Source organism: Oncorhynchus mykiss, chromosome 16 (assembly GCF_013265735.2).
Source record: "Oncorhynchus mykiss isolate Arlee chromosome 16, USDA_OmykA_1.1, whole genome shotgun sequence".
In the NCBI taxonomy this organism is placed as follows: domain Eukaryota; kingdom Metazoa; phylum Chordata; class Actinopteri; order Salmoniformes; family Salmonidae; genus Oncorhynchus; species Oncorhynchus mykiss.
In genome coordinates this window covers 3,696,771-3,714,270 of record NC_048580.1, presented here as the reverse complement: position 1 = coordinate 3,714,270, position 17,500 = coordinate 3,696,771, and the positions used below count along the sequence as shown (strand labels likewise).

At 39.9% G+C, this 17,500-nt stretch overlaps 1 protein-coding gene across 1 annotated transcript in view; it reads right to left on the bottom strand.

The window, feature by feature from the left end:
- Positions 1–17,500, bottom strand: part of LOC118939498 — a 36,334-nt gene that overhangs the window by 16,661 nt on the left and 2,173 nt on the right. Inside the window, exons 2-9 of the mRNA XM_036945979.1 lie at positions 17,363–17,500; positions 13,897–14,017; positions 10,867–10,928; positions 10,585–10,710; positions 10,058–10,146; positions 9,147–9,323; positions 7,439–7,635; positions 2,612–2,741 (exon numbers count right to left, since the gene is read on the bottom strand). The exon at positions 17,363–17,500 is cut by the window's right edge and continues 21 nt beyond it. Coding sequence (XP_036801874.1) covers positions 2,612–2,741; positions 7,439–7,635; positions 9,147–9,323; positions 10,058–10,146; positions 10,585–10,710; positions 10,867–10,928; positions 13,897–13,967 — 852 coding nt within the window. The 5' untranslated portion in view covers positions 13,968–14,017; positions 17,363–17,500. The remainder of the gene's footprint in view (positions 1–2,611; positions 2,742–7,438; positions 7,636–9,146; positions 9,324–10,057; positions 10,147–10,584; positions 10,711–10,866; positions 10,929–13,896; positions 14,018–17,362) is intronic.

Sequence of the window (17,500 nt, the reverse complement as noted above, 5' to 3'; positions counted from 1 at the left end):
TTATGGTATTGTGGCCAGATGGAAGCCACTCCTCAGTGAAATGCACATGACAGCCCGCTTGGAGTTTGCCAAAAGGCACCTAAAGGACTCTCAGACCATGAGAAACAAGATTCTCTGGTCTGATGAAACCAAGATTTAACTTTTTGGCCTGAATGTCAAGTAAGGAGGAAACCAGACACCATCCCTACGGTGAAGAATGGTGGTGGAGGCATCGTACTGTGGGGATGTTTTTCAGCAGCAGGAAATGGGAGACTAGTCTGGATCGAGGGAAAGATCAACGGAGCAAAGAACAAAGAGATATTTAATGAAAACCTGCTCCAGAGCGCTCAGGACCTCAGACTGGACCTCAACAGGACATCAACCCTAAGCACACAGCCAACACAATGCAGAAGAGGCTTCGGGACAAGTCTCTGAATATCCTTGAGTGGCCCAGTCCCGGACTCTAAACATATCTAGCATCTCTGGAGACGCTTGCTCGTCCAACTTGACAGAGCTTGACTGGATTGGCAGAGAAGAATGGGAGAAACTCCCCAAATACAGGTGTGCCAAGCTTGTAGCGTCATACCCAACAAAGTACTGAGTAAAGGTCTGAATACTTATTTTAAATCCTCTTAATAATAAGGATCGTACCCATTTTTTCAATTTTTGCCTAAAATGACATATCCAAATGTAACTGTCTGTAGCTCAGGACCTGAAGCAAGGATATGCATATTATAATGTAGTATAATATAATATAACACATTAGATCTGGTAAAATATAATACAAATAAATGCATGCATTTTATTTTTATTTATTTTTTAAATGATTATCTTTGAAATACAAGAGAAAGGCCATACTTTCAGATAGGAGTCTAGGTGTAATTTAGATGTTGGCCACTAGATGGCAGCAGTGTGTGTGTGTGTGTGTGCGCAAAGTTTCAGACTGATCCAGTGAAGAATTACATCACAGCACAATATTTTGTATGAAGTCTGCCAGGAGTTTGTCCAATGGGCCAAATTGGTCATTTTGATACATTTTCAAGTACATAACTATAGAGAACAAACATGGTAGTAAAAAATATATGTTTACACACTCCCAGGAATGTCATACATAATCGATCATTAAATTATACATGAACTTTCACACATGAATGTGCTTGGTGGGTATGTAGCCAGACAGCAGTGGGGTAAAACTGTAGACACCAGTTTCTACATTTGAACATAAAAATGCATTTTATCAAAACAAAACTTTGCTACATTTTATTTCTGGGACCCCCAGGATGACAAATCAGAGCCAGATTACTGAATGTAAGTACATTAATTACCTTCCGAGGTGAATGTATCAAACCAGTTGCTGTGATAGAAGTGTTTTGTGCACTCTACTCAAACAATAGCATGGTCTTTTTTTCACTGTAATAGCTGCTGTTAATTGGCCACTGCAGTTAGATTAACATTAATTTAAGATTTCTGGCCATGTAAGACATGTCTATGTCCCGGAAAGTTGGCTGTTTACAACGTCATTCTAGTCACATTAGCAACAACCGTCAGGGTTTAGGGATTCCCATCCCGTAGAGGTTAATGTGGTTTTTTTTTTATATTTATTTTATACATTTGCAAAACAGTTATACAAATCTGTTCATGCTTTGTCATTATGGGGTATTGTGTGTAGATTAATAGGGGGCGGGGGGTGTAATGTCTCCTGTCTAGCTACCAAGGGATTTACTCCGGCTCTTCTAGACAAACACACTGAAATTGAAAAAAATGAAAATGTCTAGGCCAGCTAAAGAAACGGTTAGGATTAGTGTTAGGCCTGCAAAAGATAGGGTTATGTTTAGGGTTAGGCCAGCTAAAAAAAGGGAAACCAGAGCCAGAGTAAGAGGGTGATGCAGAGCATTATGGGATATATTATGCTCTGTTTCTCAAGGGGCTTGTGCTGTGTTTCTGTGGAGATATCCTGTCTGGTTCTCATGTCTGTGGGGAGGCCTTAGTGTTTCACCTATGACCCCAACCTGCAAAATGTGGGGTGAGGGTTGAGACGGAGGGGAAGGGGGAGAGTGGAGCAGAGAAGTTGGGGTCGAGAGGCAAGGAGAAAGGGGGTGTTGAATGGTGGAGTTTACTGGGCAGACTTACACCCTTAGAAAATAAATTGCTATCTAGAACCTCATTTTTCAAGTGTTCTACTCCGCTAGCCAGCACCTGGCATAATTAGTTTCTTTCTCCTTATCTTGGTTGTCCTGCAGTGCAGTCTGGTGTGCCATGGTTAGATGTCAGGGGTTAGGACTAACTTGTCTTGGTTGTCCTGCAGTGCAGTCTGGTGTGCTATGGTTAGATGTCAGGGGTTAGGACTAACTTGTCTTGGTTGTCCTGCAGTGCAGTCCGGTGTGCTACGGTTAGATGTCAGGGGTTAGGACTAACTTGTCTTGGTTGTCCTGCAGTGCAGTCCGGTGTGCTACGGTTAGATGTCAGGGGTTAGGACTAACTTGTCTTGGTTGTCCTGCAGTGCAGTCCGGTGTGCTATGGTTAGATGTCAGGGGTTAGGACTAACTTGTCTTGGCTCTGCTGCCTGTCTCTTGAGGTGAACCAGGGAGGTTTAAGGTTAACACAGTAACAAACAGGTAAAACAGGCATGTACCTTGACTTGGCTGTCCTGAAGTGCTTTCTGTAGATGGGCTACTTGTCGATTGAGGTGCACCAGAGAGATTTCTTCTTTAAACACCTGACAGTTCAGCTTCATCTTATCCAGAAGACGAACCTCTGATCGCCTGTAAGGTAAAGATTACATAAACTCAGCAAAAAAAAAAGAAACGTCCTCTCACTGTGAACTGCATTTTATTTCAGCAAACTTAACGTGTAAATATTTGAATGAACATATGATTCAACAACTGAGACATAAACTGAACAAGTTCCACAGACATGTGACTAACAGACATTTTATAATGTGTCCCTGAACAGAGGGGGAGTTCAAAATCAAAAGTAACAGTCAGTATCTGGTGTGGCCACCAGCTGCATTAAGTACTGCAGTGCATCTCCTCCTCATGGACTGCACCATATTTGCCAGTTCTTGCTGTGAGATGTTACCCCACTCTTCCACCAAGGCACCTGAAAGTTCCTGGACATTTCTGGGGAGAATGGCCCTAGCCCTCACACTCCGATCCAACAGGTCCCAGACGTGCTCGATGGGATTGAGATCTGGGCTCTTCGCTCGCAATGGCAGAACACTGACATCCCTTTCTTGCAGGAAATCATGCACAGAACGAGTAGTATGGCTGTTGGCATTGTCATGCTGGAGGGTCATGTCAGGATGAGCCTGCAGGAAAGGTACCTTCGCTGTAATGCACAGCTTTGATATTGCCTGCAATGACAACAAGCTCAGTCCAATGATACTGTGACACACCGCCCCAGACCATGACGGACCCTCCACCTCTAATTTGATCCCGCTCCAGAGTACAGGCCTCGGTGTATTTCTCATTCCTTCGAAGATAAATGCGAATCCGACCGTCACCCCTCCGACCGTCACGACTCGTCAGTGAAGAGCACTTTTTGCTAGTCCTGTCTGGTCCAGCGACGGTGGGTTTGTGCCGATAGGCGACGTTGTTGCCGTTGATGTCTGGTGAGGACCTGCCTTTCAACAGGCTTACACGTCTTTAGTCCAGCCTCTCTCAGCCTATTGCGGACAGTCTGAGCACTGATGGAGGGATTGTGGGTTCCTGATGTAACGCGGGCAGTTGTTGTTGCCATCCTGTACCTGTCCAGCAGGTGTGATGTTCGGATGTACCGATCCTGTGCAGGTGTTGTTACACGTGGTCTGCCACTGTGAGGACTATCAGCTGTCCGTCCTGTGTCCTTGTAGAGCCGTCTTAGGCGTCTCACAGTACGGACATTGCAATTTATTGCCCTGGCCACATCTGCAGTCCTCATGCCTCCTTGCAGCGTGCCTAAGGCACGTTCACACAGATGAGCAGGGACCCTGGGCATCTTTCTTTTGGTGTTTTCAGAGTCAGTAGAAAGGCCTCTTTAGTGTCCTAAGTTTTCATAACTGTGACATTAACTGCCTACCGTCTGTAAGCTGTTAGTGTCTTAACGACCGTTCCACAGTGCATGTTCATTAATTGTTTATGGTTCATTGAACAAGCATGGGAAACAGTGTTTAAGCCTTTTACAATGAAGATCTGTGAAGTTATTTGGATTTTTACCATTCATCTTTGAAAGACAAAGGTCCTGAAAAAGGGACGTTTAATGTTTTGCTGAGATTATTATATTCCTTGGGACGGCAGGTGGTTAGAGCATTGGGCCAGTAAAGGAAAGGTTGCTAGATTGAATCCCTGAGCTGACAAGGTTAAAAAACTGTATTTCCGCCCCCGAATAAGGCTGTTCCTAGGCTGTCATTGTAAATACGAATGTGTTCTTGCCTAATAATACAAAATATATACGCAAAAGATGAGGACATACAGTACATGCTTAAAACAAGTCATAAGCATCTCTGATCACCTGGATGACACAGTAAAGTAATGTTTACCAGGTAGTTACAGGGAGAAATTAAATTGTGTTTACCAGGCAGTTACAAGGAAGAAACAAAATAAAGTAATGTTTGCCAGGTACAGTGGCTTGTGAAAATATTCACCCCCTTGGCATTTTTCCTATTTTGTTGCCTTACAACCTGGAATTAAAATGGATTTTTTTGGGGGGGGGTTGTATCATATGATTTACACAATATTTCTACCACTTCGAAGATGCAAAATAGTTTTTACTGTGAAACAGAGAAGAAATAACAAGCGAAACTATTTACCCCCCCCCCCCCCCCAAAGTCATTACTTTTTAGATGTACTTTTTGCAGCAATACCAGCTGCAAGTCTCTTGTCTCTGTAAGCTTGGCACTTCTAGCCACTGGGATATTTGCAAAACTACTCTGGCTCCTTCAAGTTGGATGGGTTCCTCTGGTGTACAGCAATCGATAAGTCATACCACAGATACCCAATTGAATTGAGGTCTGGGCTTTGACTAGGCCATTCCAAGACATTTAAATGTTTCCCCTTAAACCACTCGAGTGTTGCTTTAGATGTATGCTTAGGGTCATTGTCCTGCTGGAAGGTGAACCTCCATCCCAGTCTCAAATCTCTGGAGGACTGAAACAGGTTTCCCTCAATAATTTCCCTGCATTTTGCGCCATCCATCATACCTTAAATTCTGATCAGTTTCCCAGTCCCTGCCAATGAAAAACACCCCCACAGCATGATGCTGCCACTACCATGCCTCACTGTGGGGATGATGTTCTCGGGGTGATGAGAGGTGTTGGGTTTGCCCCAGACATAACGTTTTTCTTGATGGCCAAAAAAGCTACATTTTAGTCTCATCCGACCAGAGTACCTTCTTCCATATGTTTGGGGAGTCTCCCACAGGCCTTTTTGGCGAACACCAAACATGTTTGCTTATTTTTTTCTTTAACCTCTCAGGGATCGTTCGGGACATAAGCGTCCCACCTCTCAACAGCCAGTGAAACTGCAGGGCGCCAAATTCAAAACAACAGAAATCCCATAATTAAAATTGCTTAAACATAGAAGTATTTTACACCATTTTAAAGATAAACTTCTCGTTAATCCAACCACAGTGTCCGATTTCAAAAAAACGCTTTTCGGCGAAAGCACAACATAACGTGTCTGTGCCTCGACATAGGTTGGGCAAAACTAAACATGGCGGTGTTTGCTTTAACAATCTCACTGGAATAAAGACCTCCTCCATTCCTACCATTTATTGAAAGAGATTGTGACACCTCACATCTCAAAATAGGGCTCCTTAATGTTAGATCCCTCACTTCCAAGGCAGTTATAGTCAATGAACTAATCACTGATCATAATCTTGATGTGATTGGCCTGACAGAAACACGGCTTAAGCCTGATGAATTTACTGTGTTAAATGAGGCCTCACCTCCTGGTAACACTAGCGACCATATCCCCCGCTCATCCTGCCAAGGCGGAGGTGTTGCTAACATTTATGATAGAACATTTCAAAAAAATAAATAAACGACGACGTTTTCGTTCGGAGCCCTCGTCGACTCAGTGGGTTTTGTCCAACATGTCTCCGGATCTACTCACTGCCACAGTCATACTCTGGACCTAGTTTTGTCTCGTGGAATAAATGTTGTGGATCTTAATGTTTTTCCTCATAATCCTGGACTATCGGACCACCATTTTATTACGTTTGCAATCACAACAAATAATCTGCTCAGACCCCAACCAAGGACATACCACAAATTCTCAGACAACCCAAAGATTCCTAGATGCCCTTCCAGACTCCCTCCGCCAACCCAAGGACGTCAGAGTACAAAAATTAGTTAACCACCTAACTGAGGAACTCAATTGAACCTTGCGCAATAGCCTAGATGCAGTTGCACCCCTAAAAACTAAAAACATTTGTCATAAGAAACTAGCTCCCTGGTATACAGATAATACCCGAGCCCTGAAGAAAGCTTCCAGAAAATTGGAACGGAAATGGCGCCACACCAAACTGGAAGTCTTCCGACTAGCTTGGAAAGACAGTACCGTGGTGTATTGAAGAGCCCTCACTGCTGCTCGATCATCCTATTTTTCCAACTTAATTGAGGAAAATAAGAACAATCCAAAATACATAAGCACTTTCTGGGTTTTTTATTTTATTTTTTTTAACAACTAATTTGATGTATGAGTGAGTATGGTGGTTGATTTGAAATATGAGAAAGTGTTAAAGATGGGTTCTTTCAACAGCTTTCACTTTTTTTCACACCAGAGTAGCTTTTCACACCACATATTGTGAATGTCACCATGAATTTGTATTTATTCGAACCTGTATTTAACTAGGAAAGTCAGTTATGAACTAATTACTCTTTACAATGATGGCCTACCCTGGCCAAACCCTAACCTGGACAACGCTGGGCCAATTGTGCCCCGCCATATGGGACTCCCGATCACATCCGGTTGTGATGCAGCATGTAATCGAACCAGGGTCTATAGTTACGCTTCTAGCATTGAGGTGTAGTGCCTTAGACTGCTGTGCCACTTGGGAGCCCAAATATGCCTGATACACTTCCATTGCATTGAGTATGGACTCATCCTGAACATTGTGTAAGAAATGTTATTGGTTGAGAAGTAAAAAATAAATAAAAAAGTTTAGTCTACCGGAGACCAACGTTTTAAAAACTAGTTTTAGAAACGAAATCAAGAGTCACAAATGCTTGTCTCAAACATCACTATTAGACCTACTAATATGTTGTCCGTAATAGGGTGTCAGGGAGCTTAGTTGGAGAGGTAAGCCTGAAACCAGAAGTTGGCCTGCTCTATTCCCATCAGTACATATCAGCCCTGTACTACATCTGAGAGACCAATGTGACACAACCTAAGTGTTGCTGCGATCCAATGCATCTCACATAAAAGTGACATTTTCTTTCGCGCATTGCATTATGGGAACAATCGTTTTGTTATGAACATACTCATTCCTGCGAACGGCTGTGTTTCTCATGGACTCTCGGAGGCTCTTTAGACTGTGTCTCTTGTCCCTGAGCAGTCCCAGAGCCAGCCCAAGGCGCTGCTTCAGCTCTGGGGATCTCAGCCCTGACAGATCCACCTCCCCATCCATTCTCTTCAGCTCTGAACAGAATGCTACCAGCCCGTGGTGGATCTCCTGAACCTAGGGTGAACATTAGGAATAAACAAATAGTTAAAGGCCCCTAGATGCTATGCTATTTTATGCTAGCAGTAGGCTACCAGGCCGTGGTGGATCTCCTGAACCATGGGGTCAACATTAGGAGTCAACAAGGAACTAAAAGCTCCAAGATGCTATCCTACTATATGCTAGCAGTAGGCTACCAGGCTGTGGTGGATCTCCTGAACCATGGGGTCAACATTAGAAGTCAACAATGAATTAAAGGCCCCTAGATGCTATGCTATTTTATGCTAGCAGTAGGCTACCAGGCCGTGGTGGATCTCCTGGACCATGGAGTCAACATTAGGAGTCAACAATGAATTAAAGACCCCTAGATGCTATGCTACTATATGCTAGCAGTAGGCTACCAGGCCGTGGTGGATCTCCTGAACCATGGGGTCAACATTAGGAGTCAACAATGAACTAAAGGCCCCTAGATGCTATGCTACTATATGCTAGCAGTAGGCTACCAGGCCGTGGTGGATCTCCTGAACCATGGGGTCAACATTAGGAGTCAACAATGAACTAAAGGCCCCTAGATGCTATGCTACTATATGCTAGCAGTAGGCTACCAGGCCGTGGTGGATCTCCTGAACCATGGGGTCAACATTAGGAGTCAACAATGAACTAAAGGCCCCTAGATGCTATGCTACTATATGCTAGCAGTAGGCTACCAGACTGTGGTGGATCTCCTGAACCATTGGGTCAACATTAGGAGTCAACAATGAACTAAAGGCCCCTAGATGCTATGCTACTATATGCTAGCAGTAGGCTACCAGGCCGTGGTGGATCTCCTGAACCATGGGGTCAACATTAGGAGTCAACAAGGAACTAAAAGCTCCAAGATGCTATCCTACTATATGCTAGCAGTAGGCTACCAGGCCGTGGTGGATCTCCTGAACCATGGGGTCAACATTAGGAGTCAACAATGAATTAAAGGCCCCTAGATGCTATGCTACTATATGCTAGCAGTAGGCTACCACGCCGTGGTGGATCTCCTGAACCATGAGGTCAACATTAGGAGTCAACAATTAATTAAAGACCCCTAGATGCTATGCTACTATATGCTAGCAGTAGGCTACCACGCCGTGGTGGATCTCCTGAACCATGAGGTCAAAATTAGGAGTCAACAATTAATTAAAGACCCCTAGATGCTATGCTATTTTATGCTAGCAGTAGGCTACCAGGCCGTGGTGGATCTCCTGAACCATGGGGTCAACATTAGGAGTCAACAATGAACTAAAGGCCCCTAGATGCTATGCTACTATATGCTAGCAGTAGGCTACCAGGCCGTGGAGGATCTCCTTAACCATGGGGTCAACATTAGGAGTCAACAATGAACTAAAGGCCCCTAGATGCTATGCTACTATATGCTAGCAGTAGGCTACCAGGCCGTGGAGGATCTCCTGAACCAATGGGGTCAACATGAGGAGTCAACAAAGAAGACGAAGAAGACAATGTTACTGGATGATTAATAATACTCTACTTTATTTCACCTGCAGGATGACGTTCTGTAGAGAGTCCACCTGTTCATTGAGTTCGCGTATCTTTTTCTCTTTACCTGGCTGGCTGACCCCTTGTACCTGGCGGGTTTGATTGACTGGACCGTCACCAAGGGACCCGTTGAAAGAAGGAGCTGGGGATTGGGGCTTGACAACACCTTTAGGTTTATTCTGGTGGGTTTTAAAAAAAATAAGATAATTAGTTCACAACCCAAAGTCTTTTACACAAGCCATAAAAGACTAGCTAGAAGTATCTAGTATCAGACAGAACAGTAGTAGATCAGTAGTCTCTAGTGTCAGACAGAACAGTTGTAGATCAGAAGTCTCTAGTATCAGACAGACCAGCAGTAGATCAGTAGTCTCTAGTGTCAGACAGCACAGAACAGCAGTAGATCAGTAGTCTCTAGTGTCAGACAGAACAGTTGTAGATCAGAAGTCTCTAGTATCAGACAGACCAGCAGTAGATCAGTAGTCTCTAGTGACACTACTGACTACTGATCTACTGCTGTTCTGTCTGACACTAGAGACTACTGATCTACTGCTGTTCTGTGCTGTCTGACACTAGAGACTACTGATCTACTGCTGTTCTGAATGACACTAGAGACTACTGATCTGCTGCTGTTCTGTCTGACACTAGAGACTACTGATCTACTGCTGTTCTGTTTGGCAATAGAGACTACTGATCTGCTGCTGTTCTGTCTGACACTAGAGACTACTATTCTAATGCTGTTCTGTTCTGTTTGGCAATAGAGCGTACTGTCAGTGACTTCAACAACACTGTTCTTTGTGACAGTAGACTCAGCTGTCTGTTGCATTGAGAAACATTGTTCTGTTTGGCATTAGAACATGTTGTCTGTGACTAGTATGACTGTAAATTGTAAGTGGCAATGACTTGCAAGTCTTACCTTTTTGCACAGATACAACTCTAGATATTTGTTCTCTGAGCTTGCCAAGTCAACTATCTGCAGGTCTGATGACAGCTCCTCTGAAGAACCTTCAAAGCACAGAAATAAACATAATTTATTGTCATCTGTCAATGATATGGCCATTAATATTATACAGTACGTCACACCCCTACTAAAGCCGTAGGCTGGTCCTAGATCTGTTTGTGCTGTCTTGTCATCTCCTATAGTCGTTGTCAATGTTTGGCGTGGCAATGGCTAGGAGTTAGCTCTACAGCACAAACAGATCTGGGACCAGTCTAGTATAACCATATACTACAAGACCTGAAGAGGTCTTTGTCTTCAGCCAGTCAGCCTCAGCCAGCCTGTTAGCCAGTCAGCCAGTCATTCAGCCAGCCAGCCATTCAGCCAGTCAGCCAGCCAGCCATTCAGCCAGTCAGCCAGTCAGCCAGTTAGCCAGTTAGCCAGTCATTCAGCCAGTCTGTCAGTCAGCCATTCCATCATTCATACAATGAGTGGTTAACACAGACCTGGTTTGTCTGTGAGGCTGAAGAGGTCCTTGTCCTCGGTCATTCCTAGCATCCTTAGACAGGACTCCATCACCTTCCCCACCGTGGTTTCCCTGGGGGTCCGCAGGTGGACTATCTGCACCGACGCTGAATCAAACACCATGACATTGTGATCAGGGGCAGACCATATGGAATCACTAGCTAGTTGTATAGTGCAAGTTATAGTGCCAGTAAAATGACCAGTCCTGAGATATACAGAAGTAATGCACACATTGGTTCTTAACAGATTTAATGTCAAGAAACCATTTATGGTGATCTCCATCAGCAGAGAGGTCCTCTGGTTCACAGGGTTAGGGCTTTTGCATCTATTACAAGGAGAAAGGAAAATACACACCTGGGTCATATTGACAGAATAGAATATAGAACAGAATAGAATATAATAGAATATAGAACAGAATAGAATATAGAACAGAATAGAATATAATAGAATATAGAACAGAATACAATATAGAACAGAATACAATATAGAATATAATAGAATATAGAATATTATAGAATATAGAACAGAATAGAATATAATAGAACATAGAATATAGAACAGAATACAATATAGAATATAATATAATAGAATATAGAATATAATAGAATATAGAACAGAATAGAAAATAGAACAGAATAGAAAATAGAAGAGAATATAATATAATAGTGCCAGCAGCATACCACCCTGCATACCACTGCGGGCTTGCTTCTGAAGCTAAGCAGGGTTGGTCCTGGTCGGTCCCTGGATGGGAGACCAGATGCTGCTGGAAGTGGTGTCGGAGGCACTCTTTTCTAAAAAATACCCCAATGCCCCAGGGCAGTGATTGGGGACACTGCCCTGTGTAGGGTGCAATCTTTCGGATGGGACGTTAAATGGGTGTCCTGACTCTCTGAGGTCATTAAAGATCCCATGGCACTTATCGTAAGAGTAGGGGTGTTAACCCCAGTGTCCTGGCTAAATTCCCAATCTGGCCCTCAAACCATCAAGGTCACCTAATAATCCCCAGTTCACGATAGGCTCATTCATCCCCCTCCTCCTCTCCCCTGTAACTATTCCCCAGGTAGTTGCTGTAAATGAGAACGTTTTCTCAGTCAACTAACCTGGTAAAATAACGGATACAATTTTTAAAAGAATATAGAATAGAATATAGAACAGAATATAATACAATATAGAACAGCATGTAGAATATAATAGAATATAGAACAGAATATAATATAATAGAATATAGAACAGAATATCATATAATAGAATATAGAACAGAATATAATACAATATAGAACAGAATATAATAGAATATAGAACAGAATAGAATATAATAGAATATAGAACAGAATATAATAGAATATAGAACAGAATATAATAGAATATAGAACAGAATAGAATATAATAGAATATAGAACAGAATATAATAGAATATAGAACAGAATATCATATAATAGAATATAGAACAGAATATAATAGAATATAGAACAGAATAGAATATAATAGAATATAGAACAGAATATAATAGAATATAGAACAGAATATCATATAATAGAATATAGAACAGAATATAATAGAATATAGAACAGAATAGAATATAATATAATATAGAACAGAATATAATATAATAGAATATAGAACAGAATATAACAGAATATAGAACAGAATACAATATAATAGAATATAGAACAGAATATAATAGAATATAGAACAGAATGTAATATAATAGAATATAGAACAGAATATCATATAATAGAATATAGAACAGAATATAATAGAATATAGAACAGAATAGAATATAATAGAATATAGAACAGAATATAATAGAATATAGAACAGAATATAATAGAATATAGAACAGAATAGAATATAATAGAATATAGAACAGAATATAATAGAATATAGAACAGAATATCATATAATAGAATATAGAACAGAATATAATAGAATATAGAACAGAATAGAATATAATAGAATATAGAACAGAATATAATATAATAGAATATAGAACAGAATATAACAGAATATAGAACAGAATACAATATAATAGAATATAGAACAGAATATAATAGAATATAGAACAGAATAGAATATAATAGAATATAGAACAGAATAGAATATAATAGAATATAGAACAGAATATAATAGAATATAGAACAGAATAGAATATAATAGAATATAGAACAGAATAGAATATAATAGAATATAGAACAGAATATAATAGAATATAGAACAGAATATAATAGAATATAGAACAGAATAGAATATAATAGAATATAGAACAGAATATAATATAATAGAATATAGAACAGAATATAATAGAATATAGAACAGAATAGAATATAATAGAATATAGAACAGAATAGAATATAATAGAATATAGAACAGAATATAATAGAATATAGAGCAGAATAGAATATAATAGAATATAGAACAGAACAGAATATAATAGAATATAGAACAGAATATAATATAGAACAGAATATAGTAGAATATAGAACAGAATAGAATATAATAGAATATAGAACAGAATAGAATATAATAGAATATAGAACAGCATATAATAGAATATAGAACAGAATATAATATAATAAAATATAGAACAGAACAGAATATAATAGAATATAGAACAGAATATAATATAGAACAGAATATAATAGAATATAGAACAGAATATAATAGAATGTAGAACAGAATAGAATATAATAGAATATAGAACAGAACAGAATATAATAGAATATACAACAGAATATAATATAGAACAGAATATAATAGAATATAGAACAGAATACAATATAAAACAGAATAGAATTCAGAACAGAATAGAATATAGAACAGAATAGAATAGAATAGAATATAGAACAGAATACAATATAAAACAGAATAGAATTCAGAACAGAATAGAATATAGAACAGAATAGAATAGAATAGAATATAGAACAGAATACAATATAAAACAGAATAGAATTCAGAACAGAATAAAATATAGAACAGAATAGAATATAAAACAGAATAGAATTCAGAATAGAAAATAGAACAGAATATAATAGAATGTATAACAGAATAGAAAATAATATAATATAGAACAGAATATAATATAGAATAGAATAGAATATAGAACAGAATAGAATAGAATAGAATATAGAACAGAATAGAATAGAATATAGAACAGAATACAATATAAAACAGAATAGAATTCAGAATAGAATATAGAACAGAATATAATAGAATGTATAACAGAATAGAAAATAATATAATATAGAACAGAACAGAATGATGGGTCAGTACTGAGAATAGCTAGGCGTACATACCTGAATTTAAAGGATTTTGTTTGATTCATGTTGAGGCAGCTTACACGTTGGAAGGACTTTGATTGGCTCATGGCGACCAATGCTGCTGTGAATTTCTCTACGTTGTTAGGACCAACAGTTTCTATGAGGAGAGAATACAGTTGGCTTGATGGAGGATTGGGGGAGTTACATTGAAAAGCCCTTTGATCATCTGGAAAAAGGCCATATAAATCCAATCCATTATTATCTGTATTACTTATGTTCAGGTGACACGCTCAACAATAAAGGGATAGATGTGATTGATTGATGGATTGGTTGACTGATTTATTGACTGATCGGCAGATAGATTGATCGTCTAATCGATTAACCCCCCCCCCAAAAAAGTGTCACACACACTGGATAGGTGCAGTGTAATGTGTTGTTTTACAGGGTCAGTCATAGTAGTATGATAGGTGTTGTTTTACAGAGTCAGTTATAGTAGTATGATAGGTGTTGTTTTACAGGGTCAGTAGTATGATAGGTGTTGTTTTACAGGGTCAGTCATAGTAGTATGATAGGTGTTGTTTTACAGGGTCATTCATAGTAGTATGATAGGTGTTGTTGTACAGGGTCATTCATAGTAGTATGATAGGTGTTGTTGTACAGGGTCAGCCATAGTAGTATGATAGGTGTTGTTTTACAGGGTCAGTCATAGTAGTATGATAGGTGTTGTTGTACAGGGTCAGCCATAGTAGTATGATAGGTGTTGTTTTACAGGGTCAGTCATAGTAGTATGATAGGTGTTGTTTTACAGGGTCAGTCATAGTAGTATGATAGGTGTTGTTTTACAGGGTCAGTAGTATGATAGGTGTTGTTTTACAGTGTCAGCCATAGTAGTATGATAGGTGTTGTTTTACAGGGTCAGTCATAGTAGTATGATAGGTGTTGTTTTACAGGGTCAGTCATAGTAGTATGATAGGTGTTGTTTTACAGGCTCAGTCATAGTAGTATGATAGGTGTTGTTTTACAGGGTCAGTCATAGTAGTATGATAGGTGTTGTTGTACAGGGTCATTCATAGTAGTAAGATAGGTGTTGTTGTACAGGGTCAGTCATAGTAGTATGATAGGTGTTGTTTTACAGGGTCAGTCATAGTAGTATGATAGGTGTTGTTTTACAGGGTCAGTCATAGTAGTATGATAGGTGTTGTTTTACAGGCTCAGTCATAGTAGTATGATAGGTGTTGTTTTACAGGGTCAGTCATAGTAGTATGATAGGTGTTGTTGTACAGGGTCATTCATAGTAGTATGATAGGTGTTGTTGTACAGGGTCAGCCATAGTAGTATGATAGGTGTTGTTTTACAGGGTCAGTCATAGTAGTATGATAGGTGTTGTTGTACAGGGTCAGCCATAGTAGTATGATAGGTGTTGTTTTACAGGGTCAGTCATAGTAGTATGATAGGTGTTGTTTTACAGGGTCAGTCATAGTAGTATGATAGGTGTTGTTTTACAGGGTCAGTAGTATGATAGGTGTTGTTTTACAGTGTCAGCCATAGTAGTATGATAGGTGTTGTTTTACAGGGTCATTCATATTAGTATGATAGGTGTTGTTGTACAGGGTCAGCCATAGTAGTATGATAGGTGTTGTTGTACAGGGTCAGTCATAGTAGTATGATAGGTGTTGTTTTACAGGGTCATTCATAGTAGTATGATAGTTGTTGTTTTACAGGGTCAGTCATAGTAGTATGATAGGTGTTGTTTTACAGGGTCAGCCATAGTAGTATGATAGGTGTTGTTTTACAGGGTCAGCCATAGTAGTGTGATAGGTGTTGTTTTACAGGGTCAGTCATAGTAGTATGATAGGTGTTGTTTTACAGGGTCAGTCATAGTAGTATGACAGGTGTTGTTTTACAGGGTCAGTCATAGTAGTATGATAGGTGTTGTTTTACAGGGTCAGTCATAGTAGTATGATAGGTGTTGTTTTACAGGGTCAGTCATAGTAGTATGATAGGTGTTGTTTTACAGGGTCAGTAGTATGATAGGTGTTGTTTTATAGGGTCAGTAGTATGATAGGTGTTGTTTTACAGGGTCAGTAGTATGATAGGTGTTGTTTTACAGGGTTAGTAGTATGATAGGTGTTGTTTTACAGGGTCAGTCATAGTAGTATGATAGGTGTTGTTGTACAGGGTCAGTCATAGTAGTATGATAGGTGTTGTTGTACAGGGTCAGTCATAGTAGTATGATAGGTGTTGTTTTACAGGGTCAGTAGTATGATAGGTGTTGTTTTACAGGGTAAGCAGTATGATAGGTGTTGTTTTATAGAGTCAGTAGTATGATAGGTGTTGTTTTACAGGGTAAGTAGTATGATAGTTGTTGTTTTACAGGGTTAGTCATAGTAGCATGATAGTTGTTGTTTTACAGGGTTAGTTATAGTAGTATGATAGGTGTTGTTTTACAGGGTCAGTCATAGTAGTGGGGCGGCAGGGTAGCCTAGTGGTTAGAGCGTTGAACTAGTAACCGGAAGGTTGTGAGTTCAAACCCCCGAGCTGACAAGGTACAAATCTGTCGTTCTGCCCCTGAACAGGCAGTTAACCCACTGTTCCCAGGCCGTCATTGAAAATAAGAATTTGTTCTTAACTGACTTGCCTGGTTAAATAAAGGTAAAATAAAAAATAAATAAAAATAGTATGATAGGTGTTGTTTTACAGGGTCAGTCATAGTAGTATGATAGGTGTTGTTGTACAGGGTCAGTCATAGTAGTATGACAGGTGTTGTTTTACAGGGTCAGTCATAGTAGTGTGATAGGTGTTGTTTTACAGGGTCAGTCATAGTAGTATGATAGGTGTTGTTGTACCGGATCAGTCATAGTAGTATGATAGGTGTTGTTTTACAGGGTCAGTCATAGTAGTATGATAGGTGTTGTTGTACAGGGTCAGTCATAGTAGTATGATAGGTGTTGTTTTACAGGGTCAGTCATAGTAGTATGATAGGTGTTGTTTTACAGGGTCAGTCATAGTAGTATGATAGGTGTTGTTTTACAGGGTCAGTCATAGTAGTATGATAGGTGTTGTTTTACAGGGTCAGTCATAGTAGTATGATAGGTGTTGTTTTACAGGGTCAGTCATAGTAGTATGATAGGTGTTGTTTTACAGGGTCAGTCATAGTAGTATGATAGGTGTTGTTTTACAGGGTCAGTCATAGTAGTATGATAGGTGTTGTTTTACAGGGTCAGTCATAGTAGTATGATAGGTGTTGTTTTACAGGGTCAGTCATAGTAGTATGATAGGTGTTGTATTACAGGGTCAGTCATAGCAGTACAGAACCCCTGGAGCAAATTAAGGTTTAAGTGCCTTGCTCAAGGGCACATCAACAGATGTTTCACCTTGTCAGCTCGGGTATTTGAACCAGCCACCTTTCAGTTACTGGCCCAATGATCTAACTGCTTGGCTACCTGCCACCCGGGTTGGAAGTGATGAAAGATCGATTGATCAGCTGATTAATTGATCATACCCAACAGGGAGTCCAGTCTCTGTGAGGTGGTGCTGGGCGGGTGTAGCTCTCTGTAAACAGCTGATAGGAGCTGCTCTCTCTCCTCCAGACTGGAGATGTGAAGAACCTCCAGGGTCGTCAGGTCTATTGAGGTTATAT